The sequence below is a fragment of the Patagioenas fasciata genome, chromosome 3, assembly GCF_037038585.1.
Source record: "Patagioenas fasciata isolate bPatFas1 chromosome 3, bPatFas1.hap1, whole genome shotgun sequence".
Taxonomy (NCBI): domain Eukaryota; kingdom Metazoa; phylum Chordata; class Aves; order Columbiformes; family Columbidae; genus Patagioenas; species Patagioenas fasciata.
Window position 1 is genome coordinate 50082505 of NC_092522.1, and position 25916 is coordinate 50108420.

At 36.5% G+C, this 25916-nt stretch overlaps 1 protein-coding gene across 3 annotated transcripts in view; it reads right to left on the reverse strand.

The window, feature by feature from the left end:
• The window catches only part of FAM120B (family with sequence similarity 120 member B), a 53399-nt gene that overhangs the window by 22432 nt on the left and 5051 nt on the right, over positions 1-25916 (reverse strand). For all 3 annotated transcript variants that reach the window (XM_071806331.1, XM_071806330.1, XM_071806332.1), the window contains exons 3-6: positions 23185-23365; positions 16952-17047; positions 11599-11771; positions 7764-7856 (exon numbers count right to left, since the gene is read on the reverse strand). In XM_071806331.1, coding sequence (XP_071662432.1) covers positions 7764-7856; positions 11599-11771; positions 16952-17047; positions 23185-23365 — 543 coding nt within the window. The remainder of the gene's footprint in view (positions 1-7763; positions 7857-11598; positions 11772-16951; positions 17048-23184; positions 23366-25916) is intronic.

The following is a 25916-nucleotide window of genomic DNA, read 5'->3' on the forward strand; positions in this document are numbered from 1 at the left end:
AATTCCAGGAGAACAAATACTTTTTTGCCAGTGCAATATAGTTGTGTTTTTTCTCATAGGGTTTCGTTGTATTGCAAAGCAGTTGCACAAGAAGAATGTTGATACTATGGTTTACCTTCTACAGTGATATGGTCTAAGGTAAACAGTTCTGGCTAAGGAATTTTCCAAGTGTTAAGTCCACAGGTTGAGAAAGAAAAGAAGATCTAGTCTACTTTTAATTCACAACCATCCTGAAGCCCAAGACACATTGAACCATAAATCAACACAGCAGTATCTCAGATGACCTATGAAAGGAACTGCCAACCTGCAGCTGGTGATCAGGTATTTTCAAGTACTAGGAACTGATTTGTAATTAAGCTGCAATAGAGTATCCACTTCTAGAATACCTATTTATTTTGGGATGTTAAACTGCCATACACAGCTTGAAAGCTGCTACCTTTTGGCACAAGAACATCAACACCATCCTGTAGTTTAGATGAACACACACAGTGAAATCAGAGAATCCTTGTTTGGTGTACAGAGCTATTGCACAAAGATGGTCTTCTGAGCTACTCAAGAACTGACTACAAATAATGGTTTTAAAGAAAATAACATCACTTACGTGTAATATTCTACAATTTCATGTATCAGCACTGTGTCAGAGCAAATTCAATATAAATAGGGAAACAGTTAATGTGAGAGTAACTTGGCCATTTAAAGAGGTGTATTTAACATGGAGAAGAGCACCATTTAAAAGATAACGCAAACTCTGTAACAAGTCAAACTTTGGGATCTCAGCATTTCAGCCAGTATTGGACTTTGCAGGCACTTTGCTGATGAAATCAGTATTCACTGACATTCCAGTCTCAGGAACTGATCCACAGCCATTTGAAAACAAAAGGTACCTATTTTTTTTGGCACAAGGTGTTGTGGCAAAATAAACTTCCTGTAGAACCCACCATGTTTTAAGCCTCCTATAACTGCAAAATATTACTTGCCGTTGTTGCTGGACTGAAGTCTGCCTCTTGTATTGAAGTCTCAGCATACAAATACAAAATACAACTGTATAATTTTGCTAAAAAGTAAATAACACTGAGAAAATTAAGGGATTTTTTTTTTTCAATACTGTATTGGCATAACTTTCTTTTTATTAAATTCAGTAGTAAAGCTCTCACTGACTTTAGTAGAAACTTAGGGAACTTCAGTCCTAGCATAGAAATATTTTCCACAAAGATGTATTTCTGTATCCTATACACAAAAAGGAAATAGAAAACTATTGCTAAATAGGAAACGATACCTGGGTATGCATTGACTGCCCGTGTTAAAACCAATACATACATTATTTTGTATTTGACAAGGAACTGAATTGCCTCTTCTTTTAAATCCATCAGGGGAATAGATAGCAGCCTAGATGAATGTAATATACCTTTTCAGTTAATGTGCAAATGCTTCCTACTAGTGCTGGAGTGACACTAGACATGTGGGTTAGATTCCTAAACAATTAACTAAATCTCACCAAAAATCATTAGTTTTGTTTGGAGGTAACACACAATCACTGTAACACATCTGGTGTTTATTGTTCGTGTGTGTGGTTTCCTCACTTGTAATACTGGGATAGAATTGTCTTAATGAGTGATGATATCTTGAGGTGCTAAGATATAATGCTGGTAAGGGACGTTATAATGTACACACACTATTTTTCTCTTAACACAGCTCCACTTCTTTATAAAAAGATCCTTTAACCATGTCTCAGCTGTTGTTCAGTGAACATCAAATTAAATCATCCCAAAAATAAAGGTGAAGGGAAGCAGAATATATATGCACCATCAATATTAACGTTAAGAATATATTAAAAATTCACACTTATACATAACTTTTGGCTAAGGAACTTCTATTATTGAGACTACTGATGCAGGAGTGTTATAAGTAAGAACTAAAATATGAGAAAGAACTAAACAATTTGACCGAAGTCATAGAGGAAGCACCTGGACACCATCTTGACTTTTAACCCCTGGACAATGATAACACTGATCAAGAATACTCCTAAAAAGAAAGAGAACAAATCAGTTCTTGGTTAGCCTGGCTGTTTCTGATATCTTCAAGACAAACATTTCTACTAGTTATTTGAAAAATTCCAGTACCTCCTACAAAGCATGGTACCCATATGCCTAAAGGCTTGTTTTATCTTCTTTCTCCATCCAACTATAAATGGCTCGTTAGGTCATTTCAGAAAACATTTTTGCTCCTCCAAAGTTACACACGGCCACCTGCTTCTCCGGGGAGAGCCCAGGCAGATGTGCAGCTTGCATTCCTGCTTGGGCACGCCAGGGCCAGGTGGGCAGGAACAGGCAGCCCCGAGCAGACCACAGGCAGGTGCGTGGGTGCCAGCATCTCCTGACGGGACCATCCCTGCCTGTCTTGGCTCCAGCCCCTGCGGGTCACCTGCCCCACACAGCTCAGCCCTTAGAGGCTACAGAGAGCGAACCCACCTATGCCAGGCAAACACCAGGAAGTGAAAACTGGTTATCTCATGAGTAAACGTACACTTTGACCAACACGAGCTTGGCAGGAAAATGTCAGTTGATACTAGAAATTATTCTTCTCCTTGTCTGTAATAAGTTATCTCTGACTTTTTCAAAGCTGTCCGTTTGTTTAATATTTTGGGAGAGGTTTATTACTCTCACTACCAGTAATTACGTTTCAACTTCTGCAGACTTATTGAGTGTGGATTAAAAATTAACAGTAATTTTGTTATCTGAGTGTCTTTTACCTTAAACATCACTGAAAATTCTTTACGCTATACAAAGCCCAAAAGCAATTTATATCTGAAATATTGCTCCTATTTCCTTGCCGTTGAAACCTTGCTAATAAGCTGCATGGCAGTAAAGGTGAAAACTCACAAAAAAGCAGAACGAACTCATACAATTATGGAGAAAAATGCAAGATCGTTTTCCACAAAAAGGAATTTGCATCCTCTAGTTTAAGGCCCTTGCTCAAAATCTTGCTCAAGATTTTATCTGTAAGCAAAGTATGTCCAACTAAATGAATGCATTTTTCTCAGAAGGTAGAAGAGTTGATCTAGTCATGCTGGGGTTTGTATTTGTGCCCCTGACACATCACAGAATTCGCAGTTATGTGAATTCTTATACTTGAGTTTATGTCAAATGTAAAAAAATGTCCAGGGAAACAGACTCAATGATCTTTGTGGGTCCCTTCCAACTTGTGACATTCTATGATTCTATGACTCTAATAATACTAATAAATATACCAAATTCGGCAAAAAAGAAAATAAGGAAGAGCAGGGCAGAAGAGCAGTCTTGTCTGGAAGTTGAATATGTTAGCCTAAGCAAAGGGTTTTTTTATATGTTTATGAACAAACAGAAGCAAAGAAAGGTAAGGCCAGTTGTCCATGCAACAGGACCAAGAAACTTGAATTTATTCAGAACTTCAAAAGATGATTATGAAAATAGTAGTGGATTTAGAGATGAGACTTTCAAAAACCACTGTAAACAGTGACTTCAGCTCCTGAGATAGAATTGTATTTGCACTAATGCTTGATCCATGCAAATGCAACACTTCACTCTTGGTAACAGAATGGGGGAGCCACGCCCACCACTTCAAAGTCCTTAGAGAAAATAAATAGACTCTGTGGTACTGACCCAGGCAGGCAGGCCTGGGAGGTAAAAAGACAGATATTAAAGAAAAGTGAGTATAGAAACCTGAATATATTCACCCTTAATATACAGATTTAATACACGCAGGTTCATTGGATGCAACTTTCTCTTGATTAATCATGTAAACTTTTTTTTAATACTTGAAACCAAAACTAATTTATTTGCCGGAAGACTTGAACTGTTGCTATTTGGATTAGTTCACTGAAGGCTATCTTAAGGAAATCAGAAGAACATCTTTCTGAGGTTGAACAGGGACCGAACCAATCTCAGCTTGCAATCACATCACATACTGCTGCTTTTTGTTCCAGATTAGCCCAATACACTGAGAAAACCTGAAGTCTGCAAATGAGAGAACAGACTAGGAAGCAATGCCAAGATCAGTAAACCACCTCAATCCCCCCATTCCCGATTCCCTGCCAGTTACACTCTCATCTGTCATTTTAAAACCACTTTTGACAGATTCAAATTTTGTGGGAATATAAAGCCCCAATTCAGTAAAGCATTTGGGAATGCACTCAAATTCCACTTTAGTTGACACCAACGTACATCACAGAAGCAGGTCCTAAGTATGTAAGAGAGGTTTATCTTTGAGATCTTTACAATATTCTTACTTGTAATTCTATGTTTTCCTCAATCCAATTAGACTTCAAGCAAGTACATATTAGGAAACAGTCACAGAGGCACAACAAACATACACTCCCTGGGAGAGAAAGGATTTTTTGTAAACAATTATATTTTGAAAAACATAGAAAGCTCATAAAGTCTGTTTGGAGTCTGTCTAAAAAGTATTGCATCTAATGGTGTTGACTAATGTAGCTTGGCTTGCCAAATAGGTCAGAAGATTGAAATCCTGGAATGTTCAGAATCTGGGTATTATTTATGCTTTTCTGTCCGCATAGCAAGGGAGAAAGAATACTGAGTTGAAAAATACAGAACAGATTAAGCAACATCCTTCTGAAATTTGCGGGACCTTAACCGAGATACCTACACACTACTCTAAAACATACTGCTTTTTTGCATGCATGTGGCTAAGTATCCCTCAGGAAAATATGTGTAAATATATGTGTAAAATTGTTATAATACTATTACCAAGCTAATTCTTTTCCCATGACACTGTACAAAAGAAAATATTCTTGCTAAAGCTACTTCTGCCTGTCAAACTAGTTAACTAGTTTGCTGAGTATTTTTTTCATTATTATTCCAAAAGCTAATTAAGGAATACTTTATATGTATTTTGTGAAAGTTCATTTGCAATCAAATTGCAACGACTCTCTGGAGCTTATAATTTAAGATCTAAAATGACTGTGCTCATTTTGTATCCATAATACTTTTAAAATAACTGAAAGCACTTAAAAATTGCAGGAATACACTTCAGTGCTTGACTTTCTTCTACCTCATCTACAGCCAAACTGTTCCTTTTACAAGTGGCACAAAAGATGTAATTAACTCCAAAGCAGATATTCTGGCATAACTGGATATTTTATGGCAAAGCTATAAAGAGCTTGAGAATGCCATGAATTCCAGTAGTTAAGGGATGTGTTTGTCCACCCATGCATCTGCTACTAACTTGGAGTTCATGTTTTCTGACATACATTTCATTTTAAAAAGCATTTAGCAGGACCGAAATTCAATCTACCAAATTCTAGGTGTATTTCCTTTTTAACCATTTTTTTCTGTCTCATCTCTGGCTGCACTGTTCAGAAATGATGCAGTTCACAACTTTCCACCTGCAATACAATTTTTTCATATATTTGTATATTGAGAGCAATCTTAGAAGAAATGTATTTCTGTCTATAATTCACTAGGGCCTTTCCTGTTTGGGCAGTATTTTGTACGTATTACAGGTGAGAAATGATCTCTAATTGCACTTGTAAACAATCAGGGCCAGCACAACATAAGAAGCAAGACTGCAAGCCTGACTGCTGGTGCCTCTTTTTCTCTACAATGGCCTCCAAGTCAGACTGAGGGCTTTCTGGGCTCTTTGCCAAAACCGCAGACTGGATTAAAATAGAAAGCAGGGAAGCATGCAACCTGGGGTCCAAAATTTAATTCTGACCTTATGTATAAGTTCTATGGGAGGCCTGAGCAAAGCAGAATGTTAATCTATAATATAAGGGAGGGTAGAAGAAAACTAGAAAAAACTTAGAGAAAAAGAACATATAAAATCTCTTTTCTCTATCGTGAGTACATTTTGATATTTTGAAATCATCAATCTTGAAAAATAATTAAATCTTCATGTATAAATCCCTCTTCAGAGGGATTTGTTCTGGCTCAAACTACTACCAAAGGCACTACTGTGAATTTCAATAGAATAAGACAACCAAGTGTCCTACAAAATAGCCTGATACAACAATTTCAACTGCATTATATGAATCTTTTGTTGGTTTTTAGCAGAGCAGAAGGCATTCTGTGTCAGTGTAAGAAGTGCTTACATAAGCAGCAGGGTGATGTAACTTTGGAAGGTACCTGCCAATAGCCTGGGTAAGTCAATTCAAACATCACACTGTTGGCTTCACAAAGTGACACAGGGATGTATGACACAGTGTCAGATCAGCTTCATCCTTCATATACTTCTATATCAACAATGTAAGAGCCGACAGTATCTGTTCTGCCATAAGCTTTGTGAGAAAGTTACAAAATGTTGTGAACTACTTGGAATTAGTAGAATGACTGCTGGTAAGCAGTGTGCATTGATTAATATTAAGCATTTGGATGCAACACTCAGATTTATAATTTCATAGAATCACAACATAAATGAATCACATAAAGTCATCTAATTCAAACAGAATGAATCTCCAAGCACTTTAGAAACTTGAATAATACCTGCAAGTGCACTTATAAACAAATTGTTTCACCACTTCCTGCTTATGCTTGGCTCCTTTATGCTTTTACTCAATGGCTTCCACAACAGACTTGATAAAATAACAATGCTCTCAATACTCACTATGCGCAATAATTTCTTCAACACAAAAATAAATCCCACATTTTTGCTGTTTTCCATACTGCCTTCACCTCATTGCTTCTTTTTGTTACACAGATCTAACACTTGATCAGCTGCAAAGCAAATTTGTGATGATTTTGGAAAAAACTGACAGGAGACGTGACTTTATCTGTTATAATTAATCAAATCATGAAACTGGAATCACACAGGTTTTGTTATTTTGGTCCCTGTGCACTAGAAACCAATGGATAGTACCACAAGTGGTTGATTTATGTTGCTATCAACAAAAAGTACTTTCATAACCCCAGCATGGACTGTTCAAAGCAACAAAGAATTTACTGGAAATACAAGCAAGATTTTCAGAATGAAGATACGTTAAGGTTCCAACCATTTCTAACTCTTTCCCTCTTAAGTAAAGCCACAACTCAAATAGGCATTGATGTGCAGCTGGTGCTGTACACTGCTAATACTTGGAACAGAATCCCAACCTATGAGATTGAAAATACTCTTGTATAATTAGATATTCAAGAAGAACCATTTAGATGGTTCTGCTGTAATAACATCTAGGAACTTGCTTTTCCAAACGGATTAAAGAAGATAGAAAAGGAAAAAAAAAAACAAAACACACAAAACAGATTTGCATCAAAAACTCCTGAATAATTACAGAATAGAGTGATCCAAAAGGTCTTCACTCCAGTGGACCATGTTAGGTAACAAGACATTTTTTTGGTTAGGTTTATGTTATGTTCATATTCTCCCACAAGTAGTAATACCAAACTTTACTTAATGTAGTTATTTTCATACAATTTATGTCCCAGAACACTATCCTCCTCAGGTAAAAAGAACGAAGCAATTTTGCAAGACAGGATTCACCATTACAAATTTTCCATCAGCTGAAGCCTAGAAGCCAAATCAGGAAGAAATCTGAGACTAATTTGCTCACCCTAGGACTGCAATCACTAGAAAATGTCCTTCCTATTTTATGGTTTTTTATGCCATTAACAAATGTAAGTATTCACATGAACTGTAGCACATCAAAAGCTTATATATTTACCATGACCCTTGGTTCCTATATCTGAAAAAGCTTTATGTAGAATAATTTTCTTGAAAAACATTTATCCCAAAGTTACCATGAACATTGTATGTTACTCAATTATTCCAGTCCATACCTGCAAACCTGCCAGTTGAGCAGCTGACTTCCCTTTGAGGCAGAGAATGAGTGCCACAAATGCATTTAAGTCCTCCAGAGAGAGGCTACTGACCTAAAATAGATGAAAAAAATAACACATTATCTGAAGGTTCTGAAGAGAAACTTCCTGAAAATTGGTTCCTCTTGCTGAAGCACATCAACCTTAAATCAATGACCTCATAAAATTATGACCACCATGAATGCATCGTTTAGGAAAAGACACTTGCAGGGAACAAAATACTTACTTTCACAACTTTAGTGCATAGCCTATACCCGTATATAGTATGTATACATGGATTTCCACACACCAAACAAAATGCCCACCCTTCATGTATTCCTGTCTCCTCTCCCTTGGAGTTTCTTAATAATAGGAAATTTCTTCAACTCTGTAACACCAAGCATAGCAAAAAAATTGAGATTTAAATAAAATATAAATTGCTTTATAACCAAGACCCAGAACAAAACCAACCACAATGAGCCACAAGTGTGATGATCATTAGGATGACCTTCAAATGCTGACATGGTTATCTGTTGGAAACTTTAAAAATAATCGAAAATATTTCAATGTCCTATTATAAGCTAAATTTCAGGATTTTATAAAACATGTTTGGATTCTTTTAGTATTTGACATTACATGTTAAAGTGGGAAGAACTCAAAACTATAAGAAAACTGAAACTAAAATGTTCAAGTGGGAAAACATAAAGGAAAAATCTAAATTAATGTCACAGTTCACTCTAATACTTCTATCAGAAAAGGGAGAATGGGGGCATTTACTCTTGTGAAAAAGTATTCTGAGATTCTATAGAGGAACATGGTCAGCTCAGGAGCAAGACAGAGCCTCTACACCAGCTGGGTGCTTCACTGACAGTACCAGTCCACTTGCTTCCTCTTACAAGAACACTACAGATAATACATGTGCACCAAGACCAAATATCTGTTACAAATATTGAGGTTATAAAGAGGGCTCTAAGTGAGATTCATAAAGCATTACAATTCTTTATCAGTGCGAACTCCAGGGAAGGTTTCTCTTGCTAAGTGTGGAAATGCGCGTTGTGGGCTTACAGTACAGTTAAAAGGCTGCCTAAAACTCCACATGCGCTGAAAATCAAGTTGTTAAAAGAAAGGGAATGTTGTGTATATCCCATTTCAATCTCTTAAGAGTTTCTATTAAGACTATTGCAAATCAAAAAGTGACAGAAAAAATGAAGCACAGAAAAATTAACAAAAAAAGTATTGATGTAAATCAATAGAAACTGAAAAAAAAAAAAACCACCAAGAAGCCATCTACAATTACTTCATTCATTTATTTGGTCAGAACGACTAACCCATTCTTTCGTCCTCAAGATAAAAAATTATTCAACCACAACTGAGATTTTTTTTAATCAGGCCTTGCTGCTTATCCCACTGTAAAATACTTTGCCCTCCATGACACTATTAAAACTTGCATAACACAAGTATGTTAGGGGGATCAGAAAAGTTTTAAGCTTTCAAAATGCTCCTTGGTATTCATTAACTCCACCTGGCTGCTAAGATCTGATAAAGGCCCTACTTTACCCTGCGTCACCTTTGTACAGATGGCAACAAGAGAGGTTTACTAAACCTGGACATTTTACACATTACAGTAACAGAAAAAGTTAACTTCATCCACAAAACAATTCTTGATACTTGCAAATTTTGTCTTAAGAAAAGTCAAAGATTGCTTGCAAGTGCAACAGCAAAGAAATCTCCCCAACAGAGGGAATCAGTCAAAAGGCTGATGAATGTCAATGTCAAAACATTTCTTTAGACAAATGTTATTCAGTAATCAAACTTGGTGAGTTATCACACTTCCATTGCCACATTTCTTCCAAAACTGTAAGAGTTTGAAAGAGGAATTTCCCTTTTCGTTGGAGGCTCCAAAGTTTGATACACAAACTCATTCGCTCCTTTCCCTAACTTTAAAGACACTTCTATTATTTTGTATTTTTTGACTATTTTTGTTCTTAATTTGGAGAATATTTGAAAAGTACCCTCACTGAAAAAAATTACTCTTCAAAGTGACACTTGCTTTATATAGTTCAGATTTGCTTACTGGATTTAAAAAAAAAAAGGTTAAAAAAAAGCATCTGAAGTTTTCATTAAACACTTGCACATAAATGTTGAGGAAGCCAGGTGGGTTGGCCAGTATGCTGGTTCCTGCAAAAACCATTAGATTAAATGATAAGTAATGACATTTTTAAGACGTTTATTTTTCCCTCATATGAGCTGAAGAAAAAGATGTTAGCGTGCTTCAAGGCAACTTACAATCACTCAACTTAAACCACCTTTGGGTTAACAATCCACCTTCCCTCTCTAATGCAAATATAAGACTGAAGTGTAAAGTGAAGAATTAGGCCACAGTGAGACAAGCATTGTTTTCTCAACTATAAAACAAATGGAAGCAGTACAGCCAGCTCAAAGCATGACTGCTGACACTCTCATGTTTTCTTCTCAAACACCCCAAGAAACAAATGGACAATATCAGAGAACTAACCAAAGTTTAAAACAACTCAGCAGTAAAAAACATTTTAATCCAAATCAATTTCCTAGTCTTTCACAGAGTAGACCGTATCACTGCAACTCAGAGAATCAAGAAAATGGGAAAATGGGACAGGTGTTGAAAAACTGGTACTGCCATGAAAAATCTTAACTCAAACTAAGCCCTTTGCATGATCTCTCAATATATTATTCGCATTGAAAACACGGCCTGCAAAACTGTTTTCATGTCTGTTTTTTTGCATTAGCCATTGATTACCAAGTTCTGAAAACCATATCCTTAACAAGCTTTATTTTTTTCAAAATTAATATTTATAAATATGCTCAGTAAATTCACATTTCTGTAGGTGTTGTGTCCCATTATTCCTCTGCTTAATGCCACTAAAGAAACACTTCTCAAATAATTCAGTAATCGTGCTATGAAAGGGTGTACAGGATAGCACAATAAATACACAAAATAGTGCAAATAGATAAATAAATGAACCAGTGTTTTCATATGCAAACACAAAAAACACTCAAAATACATTTAAAGCTAAATACATGATATGTATCTTCCTGAACTGAAACCACAAAGTATGAAATTATGTTCAGTGAGTTTCATCTCCAAAAAGCTTTCCATTTATATTCTGCTGTACAGAAATTAAAGAAAAATAAAGAACTATATGGATCATTTGTATAATTCCCATATGTCCTTCCTCAATGCATCATTTAAATTTGAGCAAACACATATGAAGGAAAAAGAAGGCTGCCAAATGTTTGGAATTATAAAAGAACTGCTACCTAATGATCACCTATAACTCAGAATTCAATGAGTAGAGCCATATCCTCAATTCTGCCTGGAAACTGAGTAGATTGACAAAATGCTGTGAAAAAGTAGGAGAGCTGACTAAATATTTATATTGCGTGTTTGCACAGCCTGCATAGTCACCTGAGGGAATGTCTTCTTTTGACAACACAAAGGAAACACAAAAAGAGAAGCTTTAATTTCCAAACAGGCCACAAAAAGTGGTGGAAATCCCTTAGTTTACACTGTCCCTATTAAAATGCTCACGGGGCTTTGTCATGGGCACGGGAGAGTTATGATGAACCACTGAAAATTATGCAAATGTTTCTTGAACAGGATGACACACATTAAACGGTGTAATTAAAAATACTGTAATGCAGCACTATCATATTTGCTCAACTATGCCTACCGTAAAGATTAAGAGAAAATTCCAGCATAGGCTAGAAATAAACAGTTTATTAGTCAATCACATCTATCATGGCTGGCAGCTGAAGAAAACGCAAGTGTCCCAGTTACCTGCATCATAAGATAGGCCAACAAGCAGCAGAATGCTGCAACAGGTGCTTCTAGAGCTTGAAGCTCTTCCATTTCATCCTGAAGGTGAAAACATGCCAGAAATGTTCTATACCGTTGCTTTTCCACATCAGGTCCTTTGGCAAACCACAGGGTTTTCAAACTAGGTGTTCCACCTGCAAAAGCAACCCATTATTTTATCTTGGCAGCAATGACATAAAATGTGCCTTCCTCATTACAATCCAAAAAGAAACAACTGATCTGCTCTTGGCGCCTGCAAGAACCACAGAGTTGAAAATGAAGTGTATTTGATAAAATCTGGCATTTGAAAAAAAATAAATTAAGGCCTGTAATTTAAACAAATTGTGTTGAATAGAGGCACATTTAAGCACAGTGGCCTAAATTCAATTGTTACACCACCACAGACAACTTTCAGACGTCAGGCTTTTAACCTCTGCAGGAGTAGTTTGCCTACAAGTACGTCCTTTCCCGTGGGGATCCATAGCATTGAGTGAGGTCTAGTTCATCATAAAATAGTTAACCCGCAGAAAACAACTATATTTGTTTCTGCTTTCTCTCTCCTAGAGCTGGTGTACCAGGGTTCCTTGAGGGATCCTTGCATCACCTGGTCTAATGAACAAACTGGTCACCTCTGCTATTGGCTGGCAAACACACATTCTCCACAAAACACTGTGCTGGTATGACTCCTCCGCAGCAGGTCCACCAGCAAGTCTGGGAACAAAAATCAAGGCTATCTGGTATTTTGCAGTTCCTTGGCTACTGTATGAAACACTGCTGCACACACACAAACACACACACACCTGTCATCAGTTATGTATAATATATCTTTCCAGGCTTTCTATAGTATCATTCACCCTGGTCTCTAAAGCCTTAATACTTACCTCCCAACTTGTGACACGTGAACTAATGTAAAATTCGTTCCCCATTTAAATTACATTCAATCCATTATCAAAATAAACACTAATGAAATAACAGCACAGCTAAATGGTTATGCTTGAGAATCCAAATTAAAGACAGAACTCTTCCATAAAGTACTGCTGCTTCTGTAGTTAAATAAAACGAGGTGTGAATTATAAGTGTGTACTAATTAAACTACATTTGGTAACACCTTTTCTTTTTTGTGTGACATGCAGCAACTGCAGTCCAGTTAGAAACACTTGGTGGTAATAAATGGTTAAAGTGACAAGGTGCTGAAATCTACATAGACAATATTTATTTAGTCAGGAAAGCCCATTAACCAAATGGTACTAATTCATTAGAGAGGGGGAAGAGAAGCTGGTATTTTCTTTCTTCATCTCCCTGATGGATGCTTCTTTTACTATTTTTAAGCCTAAGTCTCTCATCAAACACTTTAACCATGTAAAGATCTACCATCATACAATCTGTAAGTTTTTAACCTGATTTTGTAGGGAAATATATATATATATTAAGAAAAAAATACCAGTTGCTTATTTGGAGGTAGGAAAGCACGTTAGTGATAACACAAATACTGGCAGCAAGAGGGCCAGTATGGAGAGCACAACAGGGCTCAGATTACTGGTTTTGATACTGGTAATTGCTGCCTTAAGAAAAGTCAGCAGAGACTTTTCTAAGAAAAGCAAATATAACATGCATAAAACCAAAACAAAGCCAACATTTCCTACCAAGGCTAAGCAACTTTAATGTGCAACTTTAATTTTTATAGAAAAACGATTTTACTCAAATCGTTTTGATGGTTTCTGCTTTCCAGAAGGTTCCAAATCAGCTGCATACGAAGAAATACGCCAAGAATCTGTTAAAGGAAAGTACTCCTTCCATCTGTACTTTTTTTTTTTAATTAATTGCATCCAGGGGTATACCTATTAATAGAAATCCCTCTTTCTTCAGACTAAAACCATGAAACTACATCAATAATCAAGATTTCATATCTATATTGAGAGAGCTTAACAAAAAATTCAAGACATCTCTTCCATAAATAGTTTCTTATACTTTCAGAAACAACATCTACTTGCGCCTGGGAAAAAGAGGTACTGATGAATTATGAGTTATTCACTCTGGGAAAGAAAACTCGACGCTATCTCCTTTTGGAACATATCAACCAACAGCATTATTTTTCAGAAAAGATCTCTTCTGCAAGTAATTACATTCCATGTAATACCAAAGAGCAAGCCATTATATTAACCCTTAAATGAAAGTAAAACAAAGAAACAAAGACACTGAAGTTTAATGACTCTCCCATCATGCGCAGTCAACAATAGAGCCAAGATTCACTTACAATAGACTCTCGAAACTCTTACATCCTCACTACATACTTTACAGCATTAGAAAACATTGCTGAAAGAGAGAAATTTACTTGGGCAGGGAGGAGATATATTTTGCTTTCTGAACACATTCAAATATTTACTAAATTAACATTAAAAAAAACCAAACAAAATAATAACAAACAACTGAGTAACAAAATGGAAACAGAGCAAAACATACTTAAATATACATAATTGATACTTCTTTACTGTAAAGATTAGTCATGAGAAAATTATCTGTCCTGCTGGGGTCGTAGAAACCACAAGTTCCTATGAATTACAAAGAGATACTCAAACACTTCATATGCTTATGGTTATTCTCAACACGCACAAAATTGTGTGAAAACTGTATTCAGTTAACAGAAAAAGTATTGATGGAATTATTTTTTTCCTTTTTCCTTTTTGACTCACGTTTAAAGACACTGTGATATAGAAAGCATCGTGATAAATGAACACTTCAAGATAATATATATTATTTAATTTGTTTGAATGTCAATAACTGATTCATGAATATGCAATGCATGCAAAAGTTGTGGAATGCTATGTTATTGTAGAAGTCAAGGCTTACATAAAGGTGATACTCACAATCATTTATAAAAACGTACTTGCTGGGAACACTCAACATGACCTTGTCAACAACTGTGGCCAATTTTAAAGATGCCATAAACCCAAAAGTCAATTAAATCTGACCATTAAAGAAGCATTCCAGAGATGGCATTTTGAAAATCAGTATATTCAGGATATATTCCTGTAAGATGCAATGATTAGAATAACGAAAGAACATCCAAGCTCCTGTGGTATGAAGCTACAATATCCTACACATTTTCAAAAATAAAATGAAAACCAGAATTCATACATTTCCAGTAAAGACTTTAAAACTTCCTCCATTCCATTTAAACCGCACACATGTCAAATAGATCAGCTATGTTCACAACATATGGATATTAACCAGTATTTTCTTGGATCACAGATCTTCTGGAAAAATTAATTTCTCAGAGACTTCTTTCTACGAATTTAAGTGCTACTCTGCCAATGTGTGGGAAACATCATGATCACATTCATTCAACTGAAAGGAAACATTCCAGAAGGGAGAGAGACAGAGAATGACAGCAAAAGCAGATGCTAATTCAGAAGACGGTCTCTCAAGAAAAATACATATTCACAAAACAGACTATATTTTAAATATATTTCAAGCTATAATCTTAGAGCCTTTAGGATTCAATATTTCATTTTTTTAAAGAAAGCTAACATTCAGTCTCTCACCTGAAAGTTTTTTCACATGCAAGACAGTTTTGCTGTTTGATACACACACAAAAAAACAGTGGGAATTCTACTGTTTTTTGACGATCAATGTGAAGTTTAAATATTTCTGGTTATGCACATTACAGTTCAAAGTTCATATCAAATATTCTTTCTTCAGATTTTTTAATCTAAATCAAATCCAACAGTCGAGATTTCCCATATATTCTCTGTACACTTCTAAAGAAGTCACGATTATGAAATTACCATTTTTAGCAAAAATGATAAAACAAAGACCCTTCCCAGATTAAATGCACCTGTGATTTTTCAAATAGTTTCTGGTAAGGTTTCTTCTCATTTTTGAGTAACCTGATCTTGTTTGACAGCTTTGAACTCTAACTTCCTATAACAACTTCTTTAAATTTAGCTCTAAATATGATCTCTGTCTGAAAAATGTGATGCGCTGTTGAGAACCTTATTTGGTGAATTAGAAAGTCATGCTGTGGAAACTAAAAGATGCATGAGCGAATGTAAGGCATACAAATATGGACTGCAAAAATTTTAGAAAAATATTTGTTCACTGAAGGAATGACAACAGAGCACTAAAAATAAACACTGGTAGTCTTCCTCCCCCTTTTTAATAGTCTGCTTGAACAGCCTTTCATTACTTAGTAAAGATTATGTCTGAGAAGATGTTTTTATAAACTCCTCCTATGTGGTTGCTATAAACAAACACAGACAGTGATTTTAAATTCTGCTTATTGTCAACATGAAGGTGGGTTCTACGTGGAGCATGTTTGCAGAGCAGTAGAACCAGAGTACATTAGATTAAGTGGATTCTTCTCCAGAAATGGAAGAAGGTACTATGCTATCAGGGAAGGCAAATTTCACAACCATAAATACAATATATTTGCCACGCAAACTGAAATGTAACTACACAGGTATGGTTTATGCTTTGTTGAGCTTTTGTTTGCTTGTTTTACAAATGCATGTTCCCAGATCACTGTATGCTGCAATAGAACAGTTGTACAGGACAGACTTATCAATTTTTACCCTGCATATTCATATCCATTTTGAAAATTTCACAGCAATTTCATGCTATCATCAAATCAATTAGATAATCACTGTCCTAATACTGTACCAGGGTACTGGACAGTGAAACTACCGTATATCAAATGAAATCTTGTTTGTACTTTGTCTGTATAGCTCATTTCTTTCTTACTTCCTTGTAAATACTACACATTCCTCATAACACTAATTTCACTAAGAGTGTTCACAAATGTGTCCTTTACCAAAGGAAAGAAGATAAAAGCACACAAAACACTGGATGCTTAACACAGTAGTAAAAGCTTAACAGAAACAGATAGCCTAATCATTTTTTTTATTGAAAGAGGTATTCTCTTTTTGGGTTGTCACAGGTGATCTAAAAATGGCCCTATTTTATATTCTCTGCCAGTCTCATTAACACATTCTCTCAAACAGCTTAACAGGAGAATTTTAATATGGCCCTATACTCCATTTACCCTGGCCTCAGAACAGTATTTAGAACGTCAAATAAATTGTTCACATTTTAAAACTGATGTTTGAATTAGCACTGGCTTTAACAAGACATAGTAATAACAGATAGCTCCAAGCTGAATCCTATTATAATTACATACAGTAATTAAAAACAATGACAGGCATGCAGCATTTCTACTTTAGCTCCCTGTTCTCCACAGTCCTTTGGATCCCATTTCAAACATGTGATGATGGATTGCCTAACCTCATTTTAGTGATGTAGTTGTTTCAGTTCAGATTTAAACACATTTTTATTCTACCTGGTATAGAAGGTTGTACAGGTTGAATCAGCTCTGGCTGCCGGAGAGGATTTCCAAAATAGACAAACCACTCTTTTACCACAGGATAGTCTCCATCTAAAAAAGACAGAATTGCATCAGTAAGTCAAATGCAAGTATTAACACTTGTGTAAAAGTTGGAAGCAGTGGTGATCAGGATTCTCAAGTATCATAATAGAAGGCACTTCTTAATGACTTGCTTGCTCAGCTTCTTTAAAAACAAACCAAGAAAAATGAGTTTTAGTATCTTTACGACAAATCATCAGAACAAAAGAAGAGAGTTTGAATTATGTACTAGAAACATGAGTCTGGTGCTGGTAATTGCAGCCAAAAATGTAAGTACAAGAGTGTGGATGGAAAGCATTCTAAAACAGCTTTCAGCCAGTTTTAGGCCTTCCAATTCCAAGGCAGTTCAGGAAGCTGTGGAGGCATCTGGCATAGCTTAGGGATCTACATGAGCTACCTCAGTCTCTCAGAGCTGCCACACTGCCACATATGCAGCCCTTAATATGATTCTCCTCCCAACTTGCCCTGACATTTCCTGTGTCAGGGTCTGAGACAAAATCTTTATAAGGAGCTTTGATGGCAATTTGAAAGCTGACAGCAATGGAGTCATCCCACTGTCAGATGCAGAGCTTTTACAGCCCATTGTTCCAGATCTTTTATCTAGTATAAAGAGATTGCTTATGCATAATAGCTCAAGCAGCTTTCACCCCTCTAACCTCTACTCTGCCCTGCCTGCCCACCCCCTGTAAAAAGTAGGGTGCCACTTAAATGAGAAATTTCACTACTTGAGTTGTGCATCTAACTACTTAATGCTTAAAAAAAAAAAAAACCAACTCAGAAAAAAACACGATCAGAAAAAAACTCAAGCATTTAAGAATTTTTGAAATGCAATCTATCCAATTTTCAATAGTCAGCTTGTAATCATTCCAAGGCAAGTATTCATAAAATTATCTAGAAACATGACTGTTGTTACAAATGTTGCTTCTGCCTTTTGTCCACATTTTGCTTATGGCAACCATGTCATAATGCCCTAATTTCCACCCTCTGTAATTTGGTAAACAGCAAGAAGTAAACAGATTTAGCCAGTCCTGGGCATGCAGAACAGTGTTTTCACATCTTTTCCAGGCAAATCTCAAAGCTTTTTTCCTCCTTCCCTTGACTCTTTAGAGATTCAGAGAATAGCTTCTCTAATTCCTAGCTCTCAGCCAGTGCTAAAGCCACTGTTCTTAAAAATTCTGGCCTTTTATCATCAATGCCAACCACCCTGCACTTTACTGCACAAGTATTTCTGATGCCACATTATGAACCCTAATCAAAAACTTCACCTAGCTTAAAACAAACCAAAGAAATTTCTCCCAACACTCTCTTTCCCTTCCTTCCACCACTCCAAAGTGTATGGTCACATTAATTTCCTGATCTCGTTCATAGCTCAACACTGCAAATGGCTGCTGGCATGAATGAACAAGTAGTGTGCTATGGTGCAAGAGCAGAAATTGCCCAGACAGAGTTCTAGTGTCAGGGGTAAGAGAGGGGTAAAAGAACATGATAAAATCTGCTTCTTCCTTCCTTACTGCGGACCTGCAGCACAAACTCCTAACAAAGGTGAGGGACTGAAGAACCAACAGCTGGACCATGAGGTACAGCATTGCACCTGGCTTGCTGTACTTCACTGTTCAAAACCTGATGACATTAAGAATAAAACAAAAAATGTCTAAACTGAGGGGGGGGAAAAAAGCCTTAAACTGCATATTCCTGTAGCTGAATAGTCTCCCATCCTGACTATAAATCACTGCCTACGATAGTGCTATTTCATGAACAAAACCCTGCAATTTAATATCCCAAAGTCACTTTCAGAAACATTCTGATGTTTTTGCATTCTGGTTTAGGATTTATTACGTAAATTACTCTGCTTTATTCAATCTATTCAGCTCGCTCAGTCTCCCAAATTTTAGCCTGTCTTCTTAAAGAAGCAAACCTAATTCAATTAGGACATCTGTCTTATAGCTAATTCATGGATGCAATGCTCTGTTTCAACTCAACCTGACAGAGAAGAAGAGATTGCAAATGAATTAAATTCCTAAACTTTTTGTGAACCTGGTGATTCAGCTGGACACCAACTGAAAGGCAGGAAAGTCAAGTTACCTGTTGCATCTCAATGCACTGGATGGCAAATCAATACACAGGTAACTATGGAAGAGCTGGAGTGGAATAAAAAGGTAGATGCTATTTAGGGAGAGCAGAAGGCAATAGGGAACCTACTTGTCAACACTACATATTGTAGGAGGGAGTTGTCAATAACACAGGGAGAAGTTAAGAGGATGCTAGAAAGGAGCATGGAAAGATAAAAGCTTTGCTGAGAGGAAGTTGCTGGGGAGAGTCATTCTTTACAAGTTCCACGACTCACAGAACAACTTATCAAAATGGCACTTGATTCCAAATGCCAGTGAGATACTATTTTTACGTCACACATCGATCTCAAGAACAGTAAAGAGAGAAGTCAACAGGAAACCTCTAGTTTTGTTCTTTTAATCTATGTGAATGTTGGTACAGGATGTAGCACACATCGGCCGAGTACTTTTCAGTATTATAATCCATTAGAAACAAAAGCGTATGACTATTAACACAAGTAGCCAAACAAATATAGCTGAAAGTAAGATCCTGCAAACTGACAGCACATTAACATACCAAGAACAAAATGAAGACATGATTACTAAATGCCAACCCTCCTTGCATGGAAATACCTCTGGGGAAAAAAAAAAAAAAAGTAATTTTTTTTTCAAACTTCATCCCCCACAGTGCATATACAGAATTTCATCAGTGAAATTTAAATAACAACAGTTCCTTTCTTTAAATAGATTTTGAATGACCAGTAGAAGCACTGCTTAGGCAGCCTAAGGAAAACTTCCACTACGTGCAAAACACTGAAACACGAGACAGCTGGAAAGGGGTTGTGTGCCCCTCTACACCTGCAACAATGCCAGCCATCCTAAGTGGTCACTGGTGATAACTGGCAAAAATTCTGCTAACGGAGTGGTTCTGACAGTGTCAAAGCAAGGGTCAGTCTGGCCTGCTAATGTTAGAACTGGGAGGGATGCCAGGACTTCCAGGAGCTGGCCACAGGTGTAGGCTGTATTATACAATCTCCTAATTGGCAAGAGTCACGCAGGTGTGGGTATTTCCATGAACTGCACTAGTGCCAAAACCTGCCTGCTTTGTTCTGGACTCTTCCCACACAAAAGAAAGGGCTTGGCTGGCCTACCAAGATGCATTATTTACTGTTATTTTCCCCTCCTCCTTGATTTTTTCTAATAGTGCCGGTTTTTCTAGGAAAGTTGCTAAAAGTTGACAATACATCACTATATGCAGTATTACACTTAATGATGAGAAATAGCTTAATTATAAAGATATCTTTAAAATACACTGTCAACAAATGCCATGTTATCAGGATCATCATCAACCCCTATTTATTATGTTAGGATCAAAAATAAGCCTGTGATTCTAGTAACGTTTCTGTGAGTAAAAGTATACACAGCCTTACCACAGACCAAACTATGCCAAAGTCAGAGCTTGATAAGCAATTCTTTCAGCAGTGCTGCTTTTTCAGGCAACCACTCTTGGGTTCATTCCCACTCCCTGCCATTCCTTTGGGCTGTTTCACTCCAGCTGTTTGTGGCTACACACAGAGTCAGATGGTGAAACAGCAGGTTAGTTACCTGACTACAAGAAAGAGAGGGAGGAGAGACGGTCTATTTTCAGTTTCTCAAACTAGGCCAACACACAGCTGCACAAACAGCTGCACCAACACAACAGAGAGCTTGCACAGGGACTAAAAGGAGTGGCTGTGCAAGAGGATTACACTGGCACTGACAGCGAAAGAAATGCTTATCACATGATGGCTTCGGGTAATGTGGCATAGTCTATGTGAGTGATTTCAAAGGATATGACAGTTTCCAGCTCCTATGGATTTTTGGCTCTCTTAGGCACCCTTGGAAATCTCAACCTAAACATTCAAAATCAACAGTTTCTTGTTTCAGGGTAGGGGAAACAGTTTACGTTATTTTTAACTTGTTCTTACTAAAACTGTAACCACTGCTTTTTCTAAATGTTGGTTGCTTTGCCAGCCAACTTACTTAGTAAATAGGCAGATTTGCAAACTGCAAAGAGGTCAGTTTCCAACACAGGAATTTTGTAACTGAGGGATCTTGAGGAATTAAAACCAGGATCATTAATGCATGTATCTCCCCTGCAAACTGGAACATTGTGTAGAGTTAGCCAAGTTAGCTTCAAAGGAGCTACATCAGCAACTGTATGCCAGTGGCAGCAGACTTGACATGAACTAATTTAATAGGTTGACTCTTTCCAATAAACTCCTCTTTAATGCTAATCCAAAGTAATTCTACATCATACTACAATCTATATACAGTGGAGGTTACTTCTTCCCATCCTACCCTTCATCAAATTACAACAAACAGTCAATTTGGCCTCATCTGAGGGAAACTGGAAAAGGATTCTACTTGCTTTGTAAAGAACAAAACTTCCTTGTAGGTCTAGCAGCAAATTAATAAAAAAATAATGCTGACATTTACTATGAATTCCCATTCAGACTCTGAGTAATGATCTACACGCTTTACTTTGAAGTAGCTTTACACTGGAATAAAAAAACAACCCACAAACTAGTAGGAAGTGACCTGGTTAAAGCAGTTGGGGGTAGATATACGCACTAAAAACGCAGATTTAATAGGGGTGCCCATGCAGACACAGTCTGAAACTGGAAAGGTTAAGGATTCAGGTGCACTATCGTTCACTTAAGAAAATTATCTCTGGAATTTGAAGCAGGAACTGAGAACAAATAATGCATGTTATCTGTGGGTTTATGCCAAAATCACTTTCTCAAAAGAAGACCTCTTTCACGTTTGAATTTCAGTTTCTATAAGATTCTAAATTAATGTTTCTGTACTTCAGTTCTAATCTTAATCTGAGTACTACAAACACTGTAACACAAAATGCAAATCTGCCTACTACCCTGCCATCTCACAGCAACAACTGTTAATTAGAACTTTTGGTCTCGGTGTTTCTGAAAACATCAATGAATATCCTGCTGCTTAGAGGAATAAACAAAACCCAACCAAGTTACCATTGTCTACAAAATTTAGAGGCAGTAGGCCAAAAAATGAAAAATGACAGATGTGCATGATTACTGCTGAGATTTTTTGTTACTCTCTCCAAATGACTATGTAAACTCTGATTCAGTTTTTCCTATTTTTTTGTTTCCTATTATGGCACAACTTCAACTTCTAGTTGCTGAAGGAAGTCAAGTACTTAAACACCTTTCTGTGCCTTTCTAAACACATTGTCTGATTATTAGGTTTGATGGTGGTGCACTTTCATCAATAAAATGTAAAGTGATTACCAAGGAGAAATCAACATATTAAAAAGAATAAGAGTTCAGTACATTTTAGATTTTCAACTCACTAACTAAGAGACACTGTAAAGATAACATTTAATGAATGGAAGTCTTAAGAACATAACATTTGTCTAAAGATGAGAATAAAGAATTATCTGTCTTAAAGCAGAAGAATGGAAGAAGAGATATATATACCTGCTACAGAATCTGTTTATACCACTAGATAAAGAAATCTTTTTTTTTTGCACTTCGGTGAAAGAACTAATAAACACTGGCATGACTACTTGCATTTGTATTACTATAGTAACTATATTTGACTTTCTACTGTTCTTAAAATTGCAGACTTAAAATTAACAGAAGGTAAAAACTGTAACAGTGCATGACTGTTTTGCAGAAATGTATTACAACTCACTGTTTCATCAGGAGCTACTTATCAAAGCAACTTAAGATTTCATACTTCTCAAACTTCTATAATCTTCTAAACGCCACTGTTTTGCTCAACCTTTTGATCATTAACAACTTTCACAACTTCCCATTTAACAAGGAAAAAATAAAACACAACAAAAAAATACCCCACAAGCCAATTTTAAAAAATCTCTTTAAAAGCACTGAAACTGAAAAACATGCAGAAAAACTGCAATTTCATTGTCACATTTTATCTTGATTCCTTAAGCAGTACACTTCAGCTGCCCACAGTTTTTATCCTAAATGCGATGCTGATGTAGCCACTGAAACAATGAATTCGAGGTTTTATATTTAAAAATTGAAAGTATATGTGAATAACTGTAAGTAGTTTAATCCTTACCTTTTCCAGATTCCAACAAGACAGAATAAATATGCTGACGAGCAGGGCGGTAGATAAGTGCCTGTCCAGGAATCTCTCTATCACATTCATCTTCCAAAGAGTTGCTGCACTTAATCTCTCCATTACTCAGGATATTGAAGATTGTGTAATTTTCAGATCGGATATGCTGTTCTTTAGCTAACTGTTTGTTCAAAAAAGGAAGAAGGCATTATCTCCAAAATTAAGAAGGATCAAAAAGCAACAAAATGTATTCACTGTTCAAGGAAGTAGTGATTTCTTTATTAGTGGAAATAGAGGAAATGTCTAGGGAGGGAACAAGTACTTTTTCGAATAACACCAGCATAGTATATTTTCAGAGATCTATCTTTAGGCGGACAAGAATCCCTGAGAAACCCATCATTGCTTTTCTTAGCTCCTCCTTGAATTCTTAAAACTTTGGGTTTTTAATGACAGTTTTTTAAAGAGTAATTATTCTTAAAATTATTTCTGAATTCAGACATGGAAAAATTAGCTGCCTTCCTTTAGTCACCTGAAAGCATATCTTCCCTCTTTAAATAGCGAGTGAAGGCATGACAAAACCCAAACTTTAATTTTATTGCAAGATGAACTACATAAGACAGCTCCATTTCTTTCCTGAGTTGACTTTGTGTAACGTCACCACACTTTTTACTTTGCAATAGCTCTTCCCCAAGAAAATAAATACAATCTGCTCTAATGAGGAAACCCAGGTCTACAGGCTGTTTTTTGTTGAAAAGCAGAATCACAGCATTGCCAAGGCTGCATATTAACCATGAACCACCCATCTGGGTGCAGATACATCTGCCTACAGCAGCCTCAGCACCAACAGGGACCGCTGGTCTGGAGCAGCTTAGATGCAGAAGCAACAAAGCTGCTCTCAGGCAGTGCAGATTTTCAACCAGTAACACCTGTAACCTGGACTGGCCAAGCGCAGACCCAGACAGACTTTCTACTTCACAACCTCAGACCCAAACTATGGGAGTGCTCAAACAGCTGAGCAGAGCCAGTGATTTCCATGGGGGGCCACTAATCAATTCTCCTGAACTCATGCCAGATGGTGAGCAGCCACTGAAGTGTCTCTGCTCTGTATTCCCTGCATGTGTCACGCTATCTGTATTAGTTGGGTTTTGTGCCCTCCATACGGCCATCTCAGCCTCTTTCACTGGAAATTACCAGACCACTGGCCAGAGCCAAATTCACCATTTCTGCAGAATTCCAGTATCTGCAAATCTGGGAACTCAGCACGTCAAGGCTGCAGTCAATCACCGAGTCATTACTGATCAAAACTAATGCTATTGAAACGTCTTACTTTCAAGAGATACTCTCATGTGAGCATAAAATCAGTGATAGGCTTCTGTGTACAAAGTCATTCAAGAAAGCATTTTCTTATAGCAACAAATGGTTACCCTGGAAGAAATATGTCAGTATTTCTAATATATAAAAACTATGTCATCCCCAAAATCTATTTTTGTATTAAAAAAATCCCAAAGAGTTCAGTATTTCTAAGCATGATTTGAAAGAATCATTGAACTATTTCATACAAATCACTGTCACAGATAGGAGATCATTAGAAAAAATCAGTTTCTTGCAACTTCAGAATAATCTAAATTAGGTACTGAAAAAAATACAAGCTGATTTCAAAAGTATTGCTTTATTCAGTGCTGTATCTTGAAAAATATTTCTGATTTACACCTACAATCAGCTTGACAGCAGCTAGAAGCAACAACATGAGGTTATGTCCTCAAGGTTGGAATTGAGCTGTGTATGTAATTTATGTGCAGTTCAGGTTATATGCAAGGTAAGCAGAACTACATATGGGTTTCTAAATACGATGCAAAGCACACGCAGTACATATACAAATATTTAAACACCTGTAACAAAACCAAAATACAAGTTAACACATCTACAACTTTGACTTGGCCCAGAAACTGGCTCAAGATAGGATTTATGCAGCAACCATGAGGCATTCTTTAGCAGCGTTTCTAAACATTATTATTTTATTACAGCAGTAGCTCAGCATGACACTAGAGAACTGCAACCTTTCAAATGAAAGAGCAAGCCAAGAAATAATGATAACTTGTCATAAAGACCACATGGTACAGTCTCTTAAGGAGTAAGGATTTCATTACTATTGTCCAGGCCATAATCCAACCTAGTTAATTACATTCTAGCTAATTTTTCCTTGCACTTCAAGCATAAACCGTATTTTTCAACACTTTATTAGGACGTAGGGTTGTTGGTTTTTTAAAATAATGTATTCTATTTACCTACTACAGTCAGAAGTGACATGTACTGTATCCAAGTGTGATTTACATATACATACATATATGCAGTTTAGCTGAAATGAGCATTGCATAGGTTACATGGTAGCTTTAAAATGTTTTAGAGTCCTTTTAGAAAAGGAAAATGGAAATCATAGGATTACTTTAGAATAATATGAGGAAAGAGAAAAATCGTTTTAAAGAAAATGCTCAAGATAAGTAAGAGACAAAATAAAGATTCTCTATTTGAAGTCTGTAAGTACACAAATTACAGAGCAACGGATGTCTAATATGTGTTCTAAAATACACTACCTCATATAGTTTTTTGTAAATTAAATCTCAGTATGTTATCTCAACTGCCATGAATTTACAGAATTGTAATAGACTTACGACTATTGCATAAACTCTGATGCAAGGTAGCTCAGTTTCTATTAGCCAGGTAGGCTACCCTAG